This window comes from Heterocephalus glaber, unplaced genomic scaffold (assembly GCF_053883595.1).
Source record: "Heterocephalus glaber isolate CG9 unplaced genomic scaffold, H.glaber_assembly_v1.0 deba00001737, whole genome shotgun sequence".
Lineage (NCBI taxonomy): Eukaryota > Metazoa > Chordata > Mammalia > Rodentia > Bathyergidae > Heterocephalus > Heterocephalus glaber.
Genome location: NW_028258445.1, coordinates 3,753,329 through 3,772,228, shown reverse-complemented (window position 1 = coordinate 3,772,228; position 18,900 = coordinate 3,753,329). Strand labels below are relative to the sequence as shown.

The following is an 18,900-nucleotide window of genomic DNA, read 5'->3' as shown; positions in this document are numbered from 1 at the left end:
AGGTCCAGCTTGGAGGTGCAGAAAGGTGCGCAGGGCAAAAGGGTCCTGAGAACAGTCACACGAGGACGTAGGTGACCTCAAAATGAAATGAGAGAGCAGGCAGCTTCTTATACAGAAGGGCACGGATGCCCATATATCTTGGAGGTAGTGAAAAAATCGGGGAAAACATTAACATTGGAAAAAGCATCAAAATTAGGCATGTGTCTAATTCTGACGCAATGCAAAAGACATAAAGTGTGAAAAGTCCTAAAATAAGCTTCTCTTCTCCTTTAGGTAAAGAAAATGAATTCAAAGAGCCACAAGCCTCATGTGTAAATGCATTACTCTCTCCTGTTTAAGAAAATGAAAAAAGAAAAAGAAAAAAGAGGAAGGCCATCTGCCACCTCTCTCCAGAAACAAGGGACACTGCCCATGCAGTCTCACATGCACCCTGATACCCACTACGGGGACAGTTGGCAACACTGTCAGCACTTTCCAGGGAGGTCCTGGGGAGTCTCCATGTCCTGCTTTGAAGTCCTCCAGCCCTGGTGGGAGGATGAGACCTCTGACTCGATGTGCAAGCGTGTCTAGGTGTAAACACACACAGACACGCACACGATCCCAGCCAGCCGTGATGATTTCGGCTCTATTCTGTATCACTGTTTAAAAAACTGGTCATCAAAGCCCAGCTACGGGCCAAGACACGTACTTTAAGAACCCTCCACAGGCAGCTCTGCACCCAAGACGGTGCTGCACCAAGGAGACGGAGTCGCGCATGTCCCTGCTGCACTGTCCCACAGCCACCTCTGCAGCCATTGGCTTCAAGGTCACTGCTCCTCAGAGACATCTGATGTTATCCATGTTTCTTAAGTAATGATTTGCTCTTTGATAGGACTTGCTGTTCTTTTGTAGTCTTACTGGTTGATTACCCTGAATGGATTACTTAGGCATTCAGGAGCATATATCACAGCCAGATTTTTAGCAAAGCTCCTCATCTTGCTACTGATTCCTGCATGATATTTCTGGAGTCAATCTGTTGTTACTCTTAAAATTAAATGGAAGAGGCTGCTATATCCAACTGTTACTTCATTTTATAGACTATTCTGTGAAATGCCTGAAGTCCTAGAACATAATTTTAAAAAAAGAAAACGTTAAATGTGGTGCTAACTTTGGTTCTGACAACGCTCCACAGCAGACTGAGCTGCCCGCTGCTCCCCCCAGCACCTCAGGCAGAGGCTGAGTGGCTGTTTCTGGCCTTGAGCATGCGTCACCACTCTTCCTGGGCCGGCCCACCAGGCACCATTTGTATTCAACTTTCTAACCTCTGACAGCAATCTCATTGTTACTAAAATAATGGTTGTCATTTTGCTCTCTGTGTTCAGTACACATTATATTGCTTCATCATGTACAAAGCACTTTCACAGATATTAACAGCTCACATTTGTTGGCCATTTAGTAATGGTTATCTCACAGAACCTTCAAACCTGTAACACCAGCACTGTTCATTTTACAGACTAGAAAACTAAAGAACCTGCCCCCGGGCCACAAGGCCACACGGGTGAACTGCGTCAAATCTTCAGAAGTTAACTCCTAACCAGTGGATTCTATTTCACCCATCCCTCTACATGCGTTTGAGGGTTACAGAGGCCAGTCAACTTCTTCAGGGTTATCAGTGACTGAGTGGTGGTAACAGGACTCGAACCCAAACCCCAGGCCTGCCCAGTGCCCCCGGCTCTCTGGCCTACTCTGCCGCACAGGTCTGTATCCCCAACAGCACCCACCTGGTGCCTTCACACACAGAGAGAGGACTCAGACAAAGCCTCCAGGGGCCTCAGGCAGAGGCTACACAGCCCCTCCCTTGTCCGCTGCCCTCCTTCCCATATACAGTCAGGAGGAAAACGGAGTGAAGAATGTGCGTTTAGATATGGCAGGGAAATGTGAAACAATGTTACTTCGGACTAATTTAAGGCAGCTGTATAACCTACAGGTTAGGAATCAGGGAAAGAGGCCAAATAACAGAAAGGAGACAGTGTACGGACTAAACAAGAACACGTGTTCAAATATTGAAAGAATTGAATCTTTACATGTAAATAGTAGAAAATGAAAATAAATGATAGGAAGCTGATGCATCTCTTTCATAGGAGACTTGGAAAGAAAAGTACAAAGAGCAAGTCTCAGCACTAGGAGCCCTAGAAAGAATCCTCACCTCAGAGGAGAAACTGCAAACCAGTCCATGTGGCTATAAAGTGCACACATGTAAAACACAGTTTACAACCAAGGCAGCAGAGCGCTAAAAAACAGATCGATAGCCTAAATCAGTTGCTTTGAAACAGTCACTAAAAATCCTTCTCTAAAAAGAATTATGAGTACCAAAGCCTGATGAAGTCTGGCATGAACACTGAAAATTACTTATGTCCAAAAGATGGGTTTTGAAAGCATGGAACGATATAGCGATTTATTCCAATTCTCTCTCTCTCTGCAAGCTATTCTCAGCTCTAACTCTGGCCATGCGCTTATTCTTGGATCTCTGCTTCCTTCTCTGGCAACAGTCGCAAGAATTTAAATAATCACTATGCTTTACGGAGCAGTAAATTCAATACAATGTTTTTTAAAAACTAATTGATTCTTCAACAAATATTTGTAAACGAAGTTGAAAGTAAAGCTTTTTCTTAAAAAACTGCTATAGACCAGAGTGCCAGTCTGAGAGGCAGTCTACACGGAACACTACTTCAAAAGCAAAATTCATTATGATGATAATGAATGTGTCAAGTGCAATTAGAAATTCACTGATGCTAACTGGATATATTCTGAATATACTGAACTTCTGAAGATACTTTTATGAACCCTTCCCAATTTCCTATTAACATCCTGCACGGCTGCACTTTGGATGTAGCCACAATTTGACACAATATATCTTATCATGCTTAATAACTTTCAATTTCTCAGGCTGACTGCATAGCTTAAAGAAACAAGAACTATTACAGTGAGAAAACACTCCTTTAAAAAGGGGAAAATGAAATACAGAAACGCTTTAGGAGAAGGGATACCGTAAAGATGGTTTTGTTTTTTCAAATCTAAGAATTAAAGAGCCAGATGGTCACAATGAAAATCTAACATTTAGATACTGGAACTTGGCAGCCTACAGAAACTACGAAAGCGTTTCCCGAGTGGTTTCATGGGTAAGTTCAAGGTCGGCCATCAGTCATCAGCTCCCGGCTCCTTCTAGGTCAGGGGTGGAAGCAGGGCTCTGGGCAAACCCCCAGCCGAGAGGCTCACGGGCAGTCGGTGGCCCCATCGGGAGTGGGGAGCGGCCGGGAGGAGCAGAGGTCTGTGAGGAACTGGGAGACCCAGGGAGGGCAGGCGGAGGGAAATACTCCCACGGTGTGCACACCAGAACAGGGTGCGAGGCCCGGGAGGAAAGGCAGCAAGCCTTCTGATCCGCAGCCCGGCCTCCGTGACTCCGCAGAGCAGCGTGCACAGCCCAGGATGCTCGAGGGCCGCCCTCGCCCAGTGCCCGTGGACCACAGGAGCCAGTTCCGCCAGGAGCACCAGGAGGGGCCGCGTCTGGCCAGCAGCCGGCAGGGTCCCCAGCTGCCAGCCGCCCTCGCCCTCCAAGAGGAGGTCCGCTCCCACCTCACAGCCTGCATCTGATGTGTGCTTAGTCCTCACAGAGGACACGTTCAAGGCCAAAAAGCAGGCAATGCCTTCTGCTCCATCTTGGAAAAAACTGTCGGTTGAGGAGGTGGCCAAATTCCAATTTTCCTAACGCTGTGGGGACGCTCCCTGTTGCACAAGATACAATGTTGCTAATACAAAACATGTTTTTTTGCACATCTGCCCAACAGCAGCTCAATTACAAGCAGGCCCGTCACAGTGACAGGGCTTCCTTCACCGCCCAGTTCCTGTCATGTCACGGCGGCCGCAAGGCAATTTTCCAATGGGGCTTGTTAATCCTCACAGTCATCCTTGGGCAGCCATCAAATGTCAGATCGGTTAAAATAAATTTTCTAGGAACTTGTAAGGATCGAACAGAAAGCAAACCATATGCCAGGTCTCTTCAGCTCTGCCCATGAGGCCGTAACTGTCACTGCCTGTGCTGTTGTTTGCTCCCCCTCCGTGATCTGCTCCCCGCCCTCTCGTCCTGTTCGGGGGGCCCCCTGCGCTGACCTCTCTGGACCCGGGCTGCGTCTGCAACAGCTGTGACCTTGCTCTCTGGCTTCCAGCCGGGCTCGGCCAACAGAGGCACCGGGAGAGAGCAGAGCACAGCGGAGAGGCAGGCAGCCCTGCCCCGTGCCACCCCTCCACGCCTACCGCTGTCGCCGGATCATGGCCCCACTGGTCCCAGGAGCCCTGCCCACACCCTAGGAACAATCCCTCCACCGGGTGCCTGCCACTTCGGCAGCCGGGTCTGAGCTGAGCTCACTTACATGCACTGTGTGGGCCAGATCAGCCGGCAGGCACTGCCTCAGCTTCTCGTCGGTGCTGGTCCCATGAAGCACCAGGTCGGGCGTGTAGGTGGGGCAGTAACCCGCCAAAAGAGAGCGGCCGAAGTTTCCTGCATTCGGGTTGCTGGCGCTCTGAGACCTAGAACAACGTCCGGCCCATTAGGGTGCGCGCTTAGAAGAAACCTTTCCAGTAGCGCTGCAGTTGGAGCGCAGACCTGAGTGACACAGGAGAGTACGACAGACTGAGGGGTCTGTGTCACTGGTCCTCCAGCAAGATCACAGGAGGGCAAAGGAGGAGGCCGGGAAAGAAAGGGAGATTCAAAAAACAGAAGCACCGGGAAAGACTCTCCATGGCCGGTTAGTTCGCTCCTGTACCTCGTACTGAACACTCAGCCGACTGTGAAGGGAGAGAGAAGACGCCTGGCTGCAGGGGGGACCTGTGTGCAAGGCGGAGCCCTCAGCAGTGGAACAGAAGCCGCCTCGCAGCACTGCGTCGGGCAGCACGGAGCTCGTGATCGGCTGTGGAGCGGTAGGACGAGGTCCCCCGGCGAGCGGGACCCGCCTCCCGGGGGCCAGGCTCTGCTGCCAGCACCAACAGCCGCAGGGGACAGCAACTCGTTCCCTGCCCCTGCCACCACCTCAGCTCCCCGCAGCGTCAGCAGGCAGACAACCCATGTCCCTCAGAGGGCGCGGCCACCTCAGCCAGCGAGCGTCCCTGGACAGAGGCGGGCTGGAGCCCATCTGTGCCAATCCGGGGACACTTCTGACGCTGAGAGAACACTAAGTGAAGCAGCCAACAGGCGCTCAGGTGCCCGCGGGGCCAGGCCAGCCGGCATTACCTTGGCAGAGGCAGCTCCACTTCTTCTCTCCACTTCTCCGCCTCAGTCCTGTGCCCGCGGCGTCCCGGACCCAGGGCGGCGGCCGTGCACGCTTCCTCTTCACTGTCTCCAAGGGCGCTGTCCGAGCTCTCGCTTCTGGGAAGGTCTCCTTCGGCCCTGCAGCCGGTTTTCCCGCGGGCATGCCCAGGGCGGGTGCCGGCAGCCACCAGGAGCCCACAGTCCTGCGGCACAGCCTTGTCCAGAGCAGGCACCCGCGGAGGTCCTTCCGCGTCTTTCAAGTGCAAACCCCTGGTTTTCTCTGGCGCTGTCCTCCCAGCTCCCGAGGCAGGGCTAAGAGAGTGGCGGAGCTGCCCGGCAGCACCTGTCGCTGCCGCGTCTGTCCCAACGCCTCCGTCCCCAGCCACGGCCCTGCCGGACTCACCCTCCCCTGGGCCAGGGGGCCGGGCCTCTGGACAGCCCACCCCCTTCTGGACGGCAGCTCTGCAGGAGCACCCGGAGGCCCGCCCATCCCAAGCCACGCTGACAGCTGCCCTGGCCTCCCTGGCCTCCGGGGTGCCGGCTGCCTCTGGATGCCGTCTGCAGCCCGTCAGCCTCTCGTCCATTCTTTTGGTGCGGCTTTCAAAGTCAGACTCTGGAGACACAGAGCTTCCGATCTGGAAAGTGACTCTTTCTGCCCGAGGCTCCTCCCAGGACCGCCGGTCGGGGCACGGCCAGGCTGAGGACTGCTCTGGCAGTTTCTTGGGCACCTCCTCGTTCGTCTCCTCCCAGGCAGTGTGGGGATCAATTTCCATCCGTGCCCCCGGCCCCTCACAGCAGGAAGGTTCGGAGGAGCCGGCTAGGGGTGCTGCTTTCTCACTGTCTCCATCCCCACAGAACACGCCCTGTGGGGTCCAAGTGCTGTCTAGCACTGGCCCCGGGAACACCCTGCTGCAAGCCTCAGAGCTCTGCGGTGGCCTCCGGCCTCCTTCTCGGTCGGGTCTGACAGCACCATCCGGGGCCCCAGCTAACCCTGTGGGACCAGGACCCCTTCTCTCTGTTGTCAGGGGTGGCAGGATGGGGGGCACAAGGGCAGGCTCGTTTCTCACTGTGACCACAACGTACTCGGACTCCTCCACCTCTCCCTTCTCCAAGGCTGTCACAATCTTGCTGCCGTTGATGACCTGGTCACCTTCACTGGGACTCCCGTTCCAGGTCAGCTGGTTGTCTTGCAGCTCAGAGCAGCGTAGAAAGTAGGTCAGGACATACAGAATGCGCTGGACCAAGTCCTTCTGCTTCCCCACCACCACGGTGCGCGTCAGTCTCACAGGGGAGCCTATAGCTCCATAGAGGTCACCTGGAGAGCAAAGCATACACAAGCCCACCCCCCTGGGTTAGTGCGCACAGGCACAGCAGCCCCTCCGAGAGCTAAGCCGGCGGCTTGGCTTCCTAACCGAGTCCCTCCCACAGACCCCAAAGTCCAGGAGCAGCCCCACTGTCGCTCCCATGTGCGGGGAGCCGTGGGAGGGCAGGGCCACCGGTACAGCCCGGAGTGGGGCTGCCGAGTGTGAGATCCCGGGACAGGCTGCCAGATCAATGAGACATTTTGGAGACCAGAAGAACCTGCTGGGAGAATCCCAGGATAACGGGCCTGTGGCAAAATCCAAATTCAAGGATTTCAAAATTGATGTGCAGTGAATCAGTTCAAAATACTTCGTAAGGTGGTCTGCTTCAAATTCTCTCAATAAACAGACACAACCTCAGCAGCAGCAGTTTACTAACAAGAACAGCAATCACTTAGTCATGAATAATGAATCTGAAAGCTTCTACTTCACATGAAAATTCTACAGGGGAAAAATGTCCTCTTAAGTTATGCCCTGACAGGTTGGTGGCAAATGGGCCTGGGGACCACAGGGCTCTACATTTCACATAAAGGCAGAAGACCAAGAGAAGCGTGCTCTGATCACCCAGCAAGCTCAGCTTCTTTACTGCTTGTCACAACTGCAGGAGCACTTTGAGTACCACATCACGCACTTGACACTTCGATGCTAATGCGGACAATTACGGCGGGCGAGGAGCCAGCCTTTCCTGCCGGGGAAGGCTCTGTGCAGAGTTAGGGTTTATCTCATATCTGCACAACCAAGCTGGAGTCAGAAACATCAGAAATAACCAGAATGCTGGGAGAAATAAAAATCTGACAAGGTCCCTACAAAGGAGAGGTGAGAACCTGGTAACTCTTAGCAAGGGTCTAGAGCAGGTCAGACTAATGTTAAAGAGATGAAGGCTGAGCCAAAGCTGTGGAAAAAGCACCAAGCAGTGCCAATACTGAGAGCCCTGAGGCAGCACACCCTGCTCTGGGACAGGACGGCCCTCCAAGGGCAGGGCGGGACTAACAGCATCCTCCTGGAAAAGGCCAGACCAGAGGCCACCAGGGCTGCAACCCTGAGCCACTGCAACTGACTGAGAAAGCATCCTGGAATTAAGGAGCAACTCAGAACAGCAGCCACGTACTACAAGTTTTTGCTTGAGAAAACTTTCCTGACCAAGAGTTTATTCTGTTCCTTTCCTTTTATATCTGCTCATTGCTGTAGGGTATTACAGTCGTTTCAGAAATGTATGGGACCTTTTTGTTAAATTCCCTCAATGTTAATAAAGAGGCAACTCTATACATCCAAAATCTGGTATAACAACCAACAAGGAAAAGGCCACTGAGCACGGCAACATTATTCTTTAACAATGTATATAACTTTCAGTATTATATATTTTAATAACTAAGGAATAATAAGAAGAAAGCAAAACAAGGTCATTAAAATTTATAATAAACTATAGAAAGCAATGAGAACAATGTGTGTGGAAAAATACTATTACTTCATAAATTCATAAAATAATACATCATTAAAATAACAGACCCATAACATTCTACTGGATTTACTGGATCCTGAACTCGAAGGCAATTTTTTTGAGTCCTGGGCCAATGAAACTACTAATCGTCAAGTAGGTGCCTTGTTTCCAGGAGTACAGAATGAAGAAGACGCTGCAGGACAAGGTGAACAAATGCCACACTACTGAACAGTACACTGGCAGAGGGTTAGGGCTTTACACCCTGCTCTTTCTGACCCACTTCATCTCTATGATCACTAGTTCAAAATGTTTTCTAATCTCTCTTGTGAAATGTGGCTTGTGAGTTACTGAAATGTAGTTATGGTGAGTTGGTTTCTTTTTTTAACTGAGTCTCGCTGCATCCTGAAAATAATGCAATTTAAACTTGGGGGAAAATGAAGACATTTCAGACTTATTTTTCCTCCTATTTATTTAGGTCAGTCGTTCCCAGGCCCTTTCAAAGAGAAAAGTGGCTTCTCCTCAGCTCTGCAGGGACCTCTGGGGCTCAGGCGAAGCACCTCGGTGCTGCGGCCCCGCCCATCTGCTCAGAGGCACCTGCAGGACGCAGCGCAGCGCCCGCGCCCACACCCACACCCACACCGCTGGCTCTCTGCACCTGTGCAGCTTCCGGCCCCTCAGCGGCAGTGCACAGAGCCCTGGGCTGCACCGAGGGAGCTGCTTCGGCTTCTGTCCCCCTGGGTATGGCACCTCCCAGGCGGGTCTTTGCACTAATCAAGATGGAAGTGCTCCATTACTTTGGAAACTGGACTACCATCACTCCATTGTCAGGGTGTACTCCCAGAAGCACACGACTTCCTGTTTCTGTGACTTGCCACGCTCAGTGAAAACAAAGGAAGCCAGCTACCCTGCCCAGACACTGCCCAGGTCGGCGCCAGCCTGCCCTGGAGGTCCTGTGCCTTGCCCCTTCTCCGGCGCTGCTCCACCCCACAGGGGTGCTGCTCCCCAGTAGGGAGGTGGCAGAGACCCTGAGCCACGGTGCTATGGGGAAAGGACCAATGGGAACCGCCAGAACCCTGAACGCTGAACACACAGGATCGATTTAGATGAGAAGCCTGCCGAATTCTAAGTGCACTGGTCTAATTAAATGCACTGCTTCACTAGCACTGTTTTCAAATCGATGACCCAGCAGCCTCAGACGCCGCTCTCTCAGTATGCAGCCCCTTCTCTCCATGACGTAATTCTGCACAGGTAGCAAGGCACGGTGGCACATGGCTGTGATCCCAGCAACTTGGAGGCTGAGGCACACGAGTCACAATTTTGAGGCCAGCCTAGGCAACTCAGCTAGACACAAAAAGGAAAACACCACCACATTTAAGAGGGATATTGTTCCACTCTCCTCCCTCCCAGGAAGTAAGCGGGTCATGTTTCTGGAGTTCTTCCTGCGCCTGGTGCTGACTATCTGCACCCTGCATTAAGGCGTAAAGAAGACCCTATTAAAATGGTCCTATCGGCTGGGGATGGCACTCGGTGGTTCAGTGTTTGTCCAGCAAGCCTGAGGCCCCAAGTTCAAACCCCAGTACTTCAAAAGAAATGGCTTCCACTACAATGGTCTTACCATCCAGAAACGTCTTAGTCAACTCACTTAAAACACATCTATCACCCCTCAAACTGGAGGCTGTTTTCTTTCTTACACCTCTCATGACAAAGGACAGAAGGACAGAAGCTGCCTTTACTGTTACAAAATAAGGACAGCGGTACCAGGGCAGGGTGAGAACCTCATTACTGTATTGTAGAGAGCACTTACCCTCGCTCAGCTCAAAGCATCAGGTTTTGTTATTGCTCTTAAAATATGCCGCCTGTGCTTTTGTGGAAAATGCCACCTCAGCATTCCCTCAAGTAAACCCTCCTTAGCAGGCGCCCTGCACCCCTCCTGCCATCTCTAGGAGCCCCTACAGCAGGACGTCTGTGACACAGCACTTCCCACAGCAGCTCCGCACTAAGTACAAATGTGGCGGGCACAGGAGGACAGTAGGGCCTGGTGCAGACCCCGAGGCCGGGGGTCACGGGAGGGCAGGGCAGGACAGGGCGGGAGATCGGAGGGAGGGCGATGCAGGGAGGCGGAGTGGCTGCTCCCTCCACACTAACCCTCTCTCCCCGGCACCCTTCGCACACCCCATCCAAGCTAGCCAGGCTGTTCTGCAGTCACGTGAATGCGGACCCACTGCGCCCGTGAACTGCTAGTCCCCAAGGCTGAGTGCCTGGTGCCACTCAACTCACCAATGGCACAGGCCTGGGACAAGCACACGAATGCACCTATCCTGTTCCTTGTGTGCGTGGTGAGTATGGGGCCCCAGCGCACACTGCTGGCCCATACGAACCCCGTGACCCAGCCGATTCACAAGCCACAGACTCTACAGCCAGCACCACACGGGAGCGCTGATCCCGACCCACGCCCAGGTACGGGGTGTGAGGAAATGCGAACTGAAAATGCAGAGAAGAGAAGGCTTCTGGCTGCTGCCTTACTTCCGCCACTCGAGCCCTTGTAGGGCAGGGTTCTCGACCGAGGTTTGCTGTGCTGCCCTCTCCCCTCCCCAGGAATACCTAACAGCGTCTGCAGACATTTCTGATTCTTCACACTTTGGGCAGAGGGGCTCTACTGGCCTCTGACAATCTTCAAATTACAGGGCTGGACAGCAGTATAGGGCACACATCCTGGCGTTTCCCACTTCACCCCTTACATTCTTCCCATCGACGGATAAGCTACTGACCCAGCTGTGCCCAGAGAGGGTTATAGGGATGCGTCTTGGCCAGAGAGTTCACTGACTGCGAGGTGCGCTTCCCGGAGAAGGCTCTGACGGGGGGGTGATCCACAGGCATGACAGTCGGCACCCAGGCCAGGTGGTAGGTCAGCACTGCAGTCAGTAAGGCAGCAAAGAACCTGGGAGAAACAGGAGAAAGCACAGGCACGTAAGTCACAGGACGGGGCACACACGGACCACGGAGCGAGTCTCTGGGAGTTGGACTTACTGGTTTTTGTTGATGTGTTCTATCAGAAGTGTAAACTCCTTGAGAAAGCGCTGGCAGAGCTGGGATTTCTCCAAAGTGCTCGACATCATGGCAAGCCACACGGGTTCAGCTATCCTTGGAACAGAATATAAATTCCAGATAGTCCCCCTGTGAAAAGAGAGAGGACCCGCAACGCTGTCACAATGTAATTCTGGGTGAGTCTGGCACAGCAGGGTGCAGGAGCAGGCCATGCACACTACAGCATCCACAGACAGGCTGGTAAACTGTGGCGACAGGCCAAGTCCAACCGCCACCGGCATGGTGAACAATCTCTTCCTGGGACACAAACATGCTCACTCACACTGCCTGTGAATGCCGCTGCAGAACAATGTCAAAGGTGAGTAGTTTTGACAGATAACCTTACAGAAAAGGTGTGCCAACCCAGGTCCAAGACAGCAATGTAAAGAACAATGTATTTCCACAACGCCCTGCGTCAGAACCTACAACCATTTAAAAATCATTTAAAACCATTTAAATTTATTTTATCATTTTATTTTATTTTTATTTTTGCAGTACTGAGGATTGAACCCAGGGCCTTTATACTGGGCTGTACACTCAACCCTTTAATTTTTTTTTGGTACTGGGGATAGAACTTGGGTCCTTCCACTTGCGAGGCAGGCCGCGGAACCACTGAGCTAAATCCCCAGCCCATCAGCCTTTTAATTTTTGAGGTAGGGTCTTGCTAAGATGCTAAATTGCCCAGTCTGGGCTCAAACTTATGATCTTCCTGCTTCAGCCTCTCAGAGTGTCGAGATTATAGGTGTGTGCCAATATACCTGGCTTTAATTTACTTTTTTGACCTGCTCATAAAACATAAAAATTGTATGTATCTGCGTGGCATCACATACCATTTTTATAGTAAGGAAATGCAGAGAGAAAGAAAGTAGATGTTATATGGGAAACAGCCAAAGGCAACCCAACCCTCCCGATTTCTGGTTAATGCTTTGGTTCTGTACACCAACCACCCCATTCTTTTTAGAGGGAAGAACCTACACAAATGGCTCTCCCGTTATTACACTGCAGACCAATGATGGTGAGCCTCTTTGAGCTTTCAACGATACAGTCTGCTGAGCACCTGTGCCACAGGTTCGCCACCACTGCACCAGACTGTAAGCTCACTTCTCACAGGAAGCCCTAGAGACACTGGGCTACAGGCTGGAGACAACGGCAGGTCAGGGTGACAATTCGGGTCTCAATGCCGGGTGGGCACACGGGGATCTACTCTTAGTTACGGGACTTGAGCATCTCCCAAAGAGTACAGCGGTGTACTTAGGATTTCCACTGAATGAAAGTCATTATATCAGGCCAGGGATGTAGCTCACCGGCACAGTGCCTGCCTGACAAGTGCCAAGCCCTGAGTTCGATTCTCAGTGCCAAAAAAAAAAAGTTAAGGCCAACGCATCTCTTATAAATTCAGAGATATGCATTCGCTCTTCACAAATCAAGCTAAATGGGAATTTTCTAACTGTGAGCCAGAAAGGATTGGGATACAGCAGAATTCCACCTTGGCAAAAAAAGACACTATCTGTGGAGTTAGGGAGCAATGCCAAGCTACGGCTACATGGCACTGCGACCCACACTGCCTGGCACTGAGGTGTCTAAATACTGGCACCACGCTGTCTCCACTTCTGGAGGTGCTACTTGCCCTGTGCTGGTTCTGTACTTTCAGTGTCTTGACCTCTGAAACACTACCACTGTCATCAAACTGCTGCTGGGGCCACAGGCACGAGCCAGCTTTGAGTCCAACCGCAGCGCAGCCAGTGGCCAGCCCAGTGCTGCTCACACAAGCTGCTGCACGTTCCTCACGCATGTGGCTGAAGTCTCAATCATGCCTGACGCACTGCCTGAGTGCCCTACATATGACCGCACCCCAAGAGGGCAGTGGCCTCCTTCCCAGCTCAACAGCAGGTACCCTAGGCATCACACAGATGAGCTGAGGTTCTGTGCGTAAGTTCTGCTCGGCCCGCGCACCTGCTCTGGAGTGCATCCCACGCCACGCTCGGAGACGCTCTGGGAAGCAGTGCCACGGGGCCAGCTCACACGGTAGGCGGGATCCCACCCACAGCAGCGCGTGACTCTGGACACCACTGCCAATATGGCAATCGCCCGTTAGAGTGCAGGAACACCTGTGACTGCGACACGGGCTCCTCGTGGGCATTCGGAACAAGCGCCTCGGGTGTCCGCTTCTGTGCATGCAGGCAGTCGCGCTGACCCTTAGGGCTTTGCCAGGATGACGTGACTGAGACCGGAAGGACCTGCAAGTCACACCTGGTACGAGTTCTGTCCGTGGGCAGCAGCGAGGGCACTTCGTACTGGATGACTTAATTTTTCAGGGCATTCAGTGCAGACCTATCTGGAAGTGTGGACTGACCCTGTCAGCACCAAATCCTCCCATCACCCCTGTTGCTGCTCATCAAGGCCCGCTGGATCTGCCGAACTCTGAGCTTTACCTGAATTCTCCCAGTGCTTCCATCAGGCGGTTGACATAGACCTGGACGCGGAGACTGGACTCTGCTATCTTCCTACAGGAGACCATGGCCTGGGGGAAGGAGGTACAAGTCACGGTCTGAGCAGACGCCCCGCCTTCCCAACTTGCCTACAGGCCTTCTCCAACAGAACACCGCCCGACTGAGCAGTCCTCGGAAGGCAGCAGTCTCCCCTCCCAGAGCACAGTATCCCTAGGGGTCCATCACTGTCACTTCGAGGGATGACGGCCTTCTCAGGAAAGTGACTTGACACCTACACCAGGGTTCCACTGGCTTTAAAGGCCCCAGCCATGTCCCTGTGGACACTGGATGATAACCGTATTACCTTTTCAATTGCACTCTTCAACCTGTTCATGTGAGATTCAAACAGGGGAAAATGAGAAAAAAAGAAGTCCTGGAAATTCCGCTGGGCTTCTTCTCTCTCACAGAGGGAAAAGATGATGCTTATGGCAATTTTCTTCCTCCTAACTATGGCTGGATTAGAACTACAGGTTTCCTCAGCCAAGCTGAATGTCTCATCAGTTGACCTGGAGGAAAATAAGTTTGAGAAGTCGCTGTGAGTCGGCGAGTCACACTCAAGTCAACACTCACATGTATCTACCACTTACTCATTCTCTTCTGACTCCCTGTCGTGAAAATGACACATTACTATCTTAATATGAAAACAATCTCCAGTGAAAACCAAAGTTAGCTTACACATCCTCATGTTAGACCCTCACCTGTTTCTCCTGGATCATTTTATGTCAGACTGGTGGCATTTGGAAGGGGTGTGAAACACCTATTCACTCAGACACAGGCCTGTTGTTTTGGTTGACAGATACCAACGGATGAGAAAGAAAGCCACAAAAGCAAGGTTCCTACACAGTGTTCTGCTCAACACGGACACAGGTCGGAAGACGTTACCGGTAGACTAACTTTCCCAGGCTCTTCAAACCACCAGATGAAATTACTCCTCTAAATCCTCAGATTAAGCACTGTAACCAACTGAGCTCTCTAGAAAATCCCACAAGTAGAAAGCCTCACCTTTCTTTTGTTACAGTCAAATGCTCAAAAAATGCAAGATTCTTTGGAGAGACTCCGCTTCTATGACAAGACGCCCATGAAGCCAATAAACTGTGAGCATGCATCAATTTGTCTGAAGGGATAGGCCTCACGATTATGGCTTAACCTTGTCTCTTACTTTACCACAGTAAAAAGCCAGCATCGCTACCACATGGCTATTAACAGCAAGGGCGAAAACAAAAGAAATAACTTATTCTGTTCTACAAAAACAGCAAAGCAAAGAACATACCACACTGCAAAGGAAAGTGCCTAGCCTGGCACACAGGGGCAGGCAAGGCCTCTTCTCTTCCTCACGAGCCCTGCCAGGCAGCCTCGGGTCTCTACCAAACACAGGAAGGTGCTGCTTCCTCCAGGTGCTTTGCTTTGTTTTGTTTCTCCGGTACTGGGATTGAACCCAGGAAGTGCTGAGGTGTCCTCCCAGCCTTAGGATATTTTGGAGACAGAGTCTCACTAAGTTGCCCAGGCTGGACTTGAACTTGCAGTCTTCCTGCCTCAGCCTCCTGAGCTGTGGGGATTACAGGTGGGCACCACCACATCTGGCCTTGGTTTTCTCTTCTACAAATTACGATACAGCACTCACTTATGCTGGGTGGAACTGGAAACAGTTGCCTCCTACCCTTGGTCTTCCTATTTCTTACTCCACTCACAGACTACAATGTCCCTGTGATTTCAACTCTATCTTGATTTTATTGAACACACATACAGAAAACTTTTACATTTAAGAAAGCTTTTTTTTTTTTTCAGTACGGGGAATCGAACTTAGGACCTTGTGCTTTCGAGGCAGGGGTGGCGCCACTGAGCTAAATCCCCAGCCCCAAGAAAGCTATTTTTAAAGGAAAGGAGACAGATGTCTTGTCCTAACCTCAGAGGTGTATGCTGCTTGATGTCACACGAGGCTCGGCCGTGGGGACCCAGGTGATGTGTCTGGGAGCCCTCACTGCACACACGACCCGCAGGTGCTCTTCTGAGTGCTGTGCCTCGCTCCTATCATCCACTGTTGTCTCTGAGAACCCCAGTGTAATCACCAGAAAACACTCACAAGAATCTCTGAGAATCCACATCAATTCATTCAATGCCTCACTCTCTTTTTCAGAGTATCTATATTAAGACTTCATTTTCTTGCATTACTTTATTTCTGTTCTTTTTTTTTGGTACCAGGGATCGAACTCGGGTCCTTGCACTTGCACAGCAGGTAGTAGAACCACTGAGCTAAATCCCCGGCCCTCTGTTCTGTTTTTTAAAAAAGAAAAATTTCTTCTGAGCTTCCATCAAAAGACTTGCTTGGGGCCAGGGATTTAACTCAGTGGTTCTACTACCTGCCTTGCAAGCACAAGGTCCGGAGTTCGATCCCTGGTACCAAAAAGAACAAAAAAAAGACTTGCTTGTAAATCTTTTCTTCTTTGATATCTCCTATTTCTCCTTTCCCAGAAGTAAAATGACCGTATCAGTCCACTATTTTAGGCCAACCTCTTTAATATCTAATTATGATAAACACTGAGCTCCTCACTTCTCTTAAATCCATTCCGCCGCGGGTCTTAACACAGCAGGCAGCGCCACCTGCTGGAATTCTGCTATACCTGCACAGCCGTGGGACACTCACTTTGACAACCCTCTTACTGGAGGCTGAAGGATAAATCAGGTCACACGGGATCTCTGAGTATCATTCCACAGTAAAGGTGTTTGAAATGCTTCAAAGATTTGAGGACACTCCCAAATACTGCACTGCCTCCTGGCCCCCAGTCCCCAGGGAAGCCGCTCGGCTGCTCTGCAGCTAACCCTGGAGGCTAGTGCCGCTCAGGACCACAGCTCATCGCTGGGGCGGAAGTGACCAGCCCACCCTGACCAAGAGAACAGGGCAGGACTGCAGTCAGCTCAGCGGCCAGGCTTCCAGGCAAGGAGAGACCACAGTACACACCCAATTTGTTTCTTATAAAGAAAGCAAACAGAATTCTGTAGACATGAATATGCATTTATGTACAGTATAAGTACCTAAATATCATCAATAATTAAAGCCAAAATTGATTTTTCATTACATTTCAACAGTGTGTAAGTGATAAGAAGACTAGTTAGCCCAAGTGTTCTGTCAGCTCTGAACTTACGCTGAACCTATCTGTGTATGACACGGGACCACATGAAATCGACAGGGCCGTCAAAGAACAAAGAACGTCGGAGAACATCTCATCAGCAACATTATACAGTTTGTTCAATTCCACAATGCAAGTCAGCCCTGGGTTCAATCCTCAGTACCACAAGAAAAAGACTAAAATGAAATCGGAAGGCTTCCTGGGATGCCATCCCTGCTCCTCCAGGGTTTCAACAGCCTCGCTAAGGGATGGCCTCGAGGCCCGCTCCCTACTGGCAGTGGGGCTGGTGCCGGTCCAGCCCACCCCTCCCACCCCTCCGGACACCAAAGCTCTGCGCCCTGTGCATGAGCTCAGGGTGGGGCCGGCTGGTAACCACTGACTGCCCTGCCTGACCCGAGTTTTCTCTCAAAGCCAGGATCACTATTTTTGATACCCACTCTTTTGTCTCAAGCATAAGAAACTAATTTTCTTACCCATGTACCCGTGACCACCGACACGGAGACACAGATCTTTCTGAGCACTGCATCAGCTCAGAACGCTGCGCTCTGATCGCAGCACTGAACAGCTCTGGCAGGACATGGTTTTGCGCAGTGCTCTGCGGCTGGCACGCTGAACCCTAACGACTGCATCCTTGAGCTTGCGCGCTGAGTGCAGCCTGAAGCGTCATGAAACATGCACACGAGCACTGGAGATAGGAGGCAGCGGTTGGAACCCAGTGGGCTCAGGCCTGAGCCTGGCATCAGACACAGGCCTGCTATCAGGGAGGCCGGGCCACGGGCCCGAGCAAGCGAGGCTGACAGCAGCTGCAGAAAGGAAGCAGAGAGGAGCCGCAGGGAGGGCTCCGGCCGACTCGCCTCCCACTTGAGCCTCTCCGGTCAGTCTGCACACACTTCACCTCCCGACCCGCGGCCAGGAGCAGCCTCCAGAGGCGTGTCGGGAGCTACCAGACTTCTCAGTTCCGAAAACTGTCCCAACACTACAAAGCAAATACTTGCAAGTGCAGAAAGAGAGTTTGAATGTAATGACTATTGCTCTGGGCAGAAAACACGGCTCTCACGTTAAGATTCAGACAGGTGAATTGTTAATGAGGAAAACCATGTTTAAACGAATGTTTCCTCACATCTGAAGACGCAGTGACAGCAAAAACAGGCATTTTGAAATGTACAACTCATGAGGTCTCTTAGTTTCTTGTAAGATATCCACAATTACAGGAAATGTAATTCACATAAATTTATATCTACAATTAAATTCAGACTTATACAAAATGAATTTGTGAGGAATCAAATCTTTTTAGAAAAACTGTTCTAGGGCCTGGGATTTAGCTCAGTGGTTCCGCCACCTGCCTCGAAAGTGCAAGGTCTTGAGTTTGATCCCTGGTACCAAAAAAAAAAAAAAAAGAATCATTTGATCTAAAAGTACTAAAACTCGTATTTTGAAATTTATCAGACATTTATCACAGTGTTGTCACAGCCCACAAAGCTCCAGGGACACGGCCCCAGCTAGAAGACCCTTCTCTAAGAAAAGCATCCCAAAATTACTTATCAACTTGCATTTGCCAGGAGTACTAATGTCATTTTCAATACCGACAGAAAGCCAAGCTGCTAAAGTACACATTCTGATGACCTAACAAATGAATCTTCACGAAAGCCTAAAAATCTTACGATAAACAGATCTAGGTATTATCTATCACTCACTGTACTAAGTAACATTACGAGGCCAAAAATATTTTTTAATTTGTAAATTTATATTGTTATTAAACGTCATTATTGTCTCTGCTTTTCTAGTCTATTGTGATCTTTTTCGGTACCGGGGATGGAACTCTGGACCTCGTGCTTCCGAGGCAGGCGCAGTGCCGCTGAGCTACACCCCGGCCCCTTTTATTGTGATTTCTAAGACAAGACTTTTGATTTTACTCCTGCTCTCTGAACATCGCCCTCTGTGGCCCCCAGCCTGGCTGTACCCAGGCGCTCTGGACAAAGGACACCTCCGGCAGCCATCCAATAGGGGGAGCCATGGTTCCCAGCGCCAGGGCTCAAATCAGAGTTCGAAGTTTCAGAGGAGTGGGTTGGTAAAATAGTAGATTCAACCTGAGATGTAAATCTGGAGGGATGGAAGTGCATTT

The 18,900-nt window shown here is 51.0% G+C and overlaps 1 protein-coding gene across 13 annotated transcripts in view; it reads right to left on the bottom strand.

Annotated features, from left to right (window-relative positions):
• The window catches only part of Fnip2 (folliculin interacting protein 2), a 136,223-nt gene that overhangs the window by 45,863 nt on the left and 71,460 nt on the right, over positions 1 to 18,900 (bottom strand). For 12 of the 13 annotated variants that reach the window (XM_087200304.1, XM_087200305.1, XM_087200306.1 and 9 more), the window contains 6 exons: positions 13,958 to 14,159; positions 13,597 to 13,685; positions 11,108 to 11,254; positions 10,849 to 11,018; positions 5,264 to 6,596; positions 4,407 to 4,563 (listed from right to left, as the gene is read on the bottom strand). In XM_087200304.1, the coding sequence (XP_087056430.1) occupies positions 4,407 to 4,563; positions 5,264 to 6,596; positions 10,849 to 11,018; positions 11,108 to 11,254; positions 13,597 to 13,685; positions 13,958 to 14,159 (2,098 nt within the window). Of the gene's footprint in view, positions 1 to 4,406; positions 4,640 to 5,263; positions 6,597 to 10,848; positions 11,019 to 11,107; positions 11,255 to 13,596; positions 13,686 to 13,957; positions 14,160 to 18,900 lie in introns of those variants that run through there. The other variant, XM_087200308.1, reaches the window with a different exon arrangement.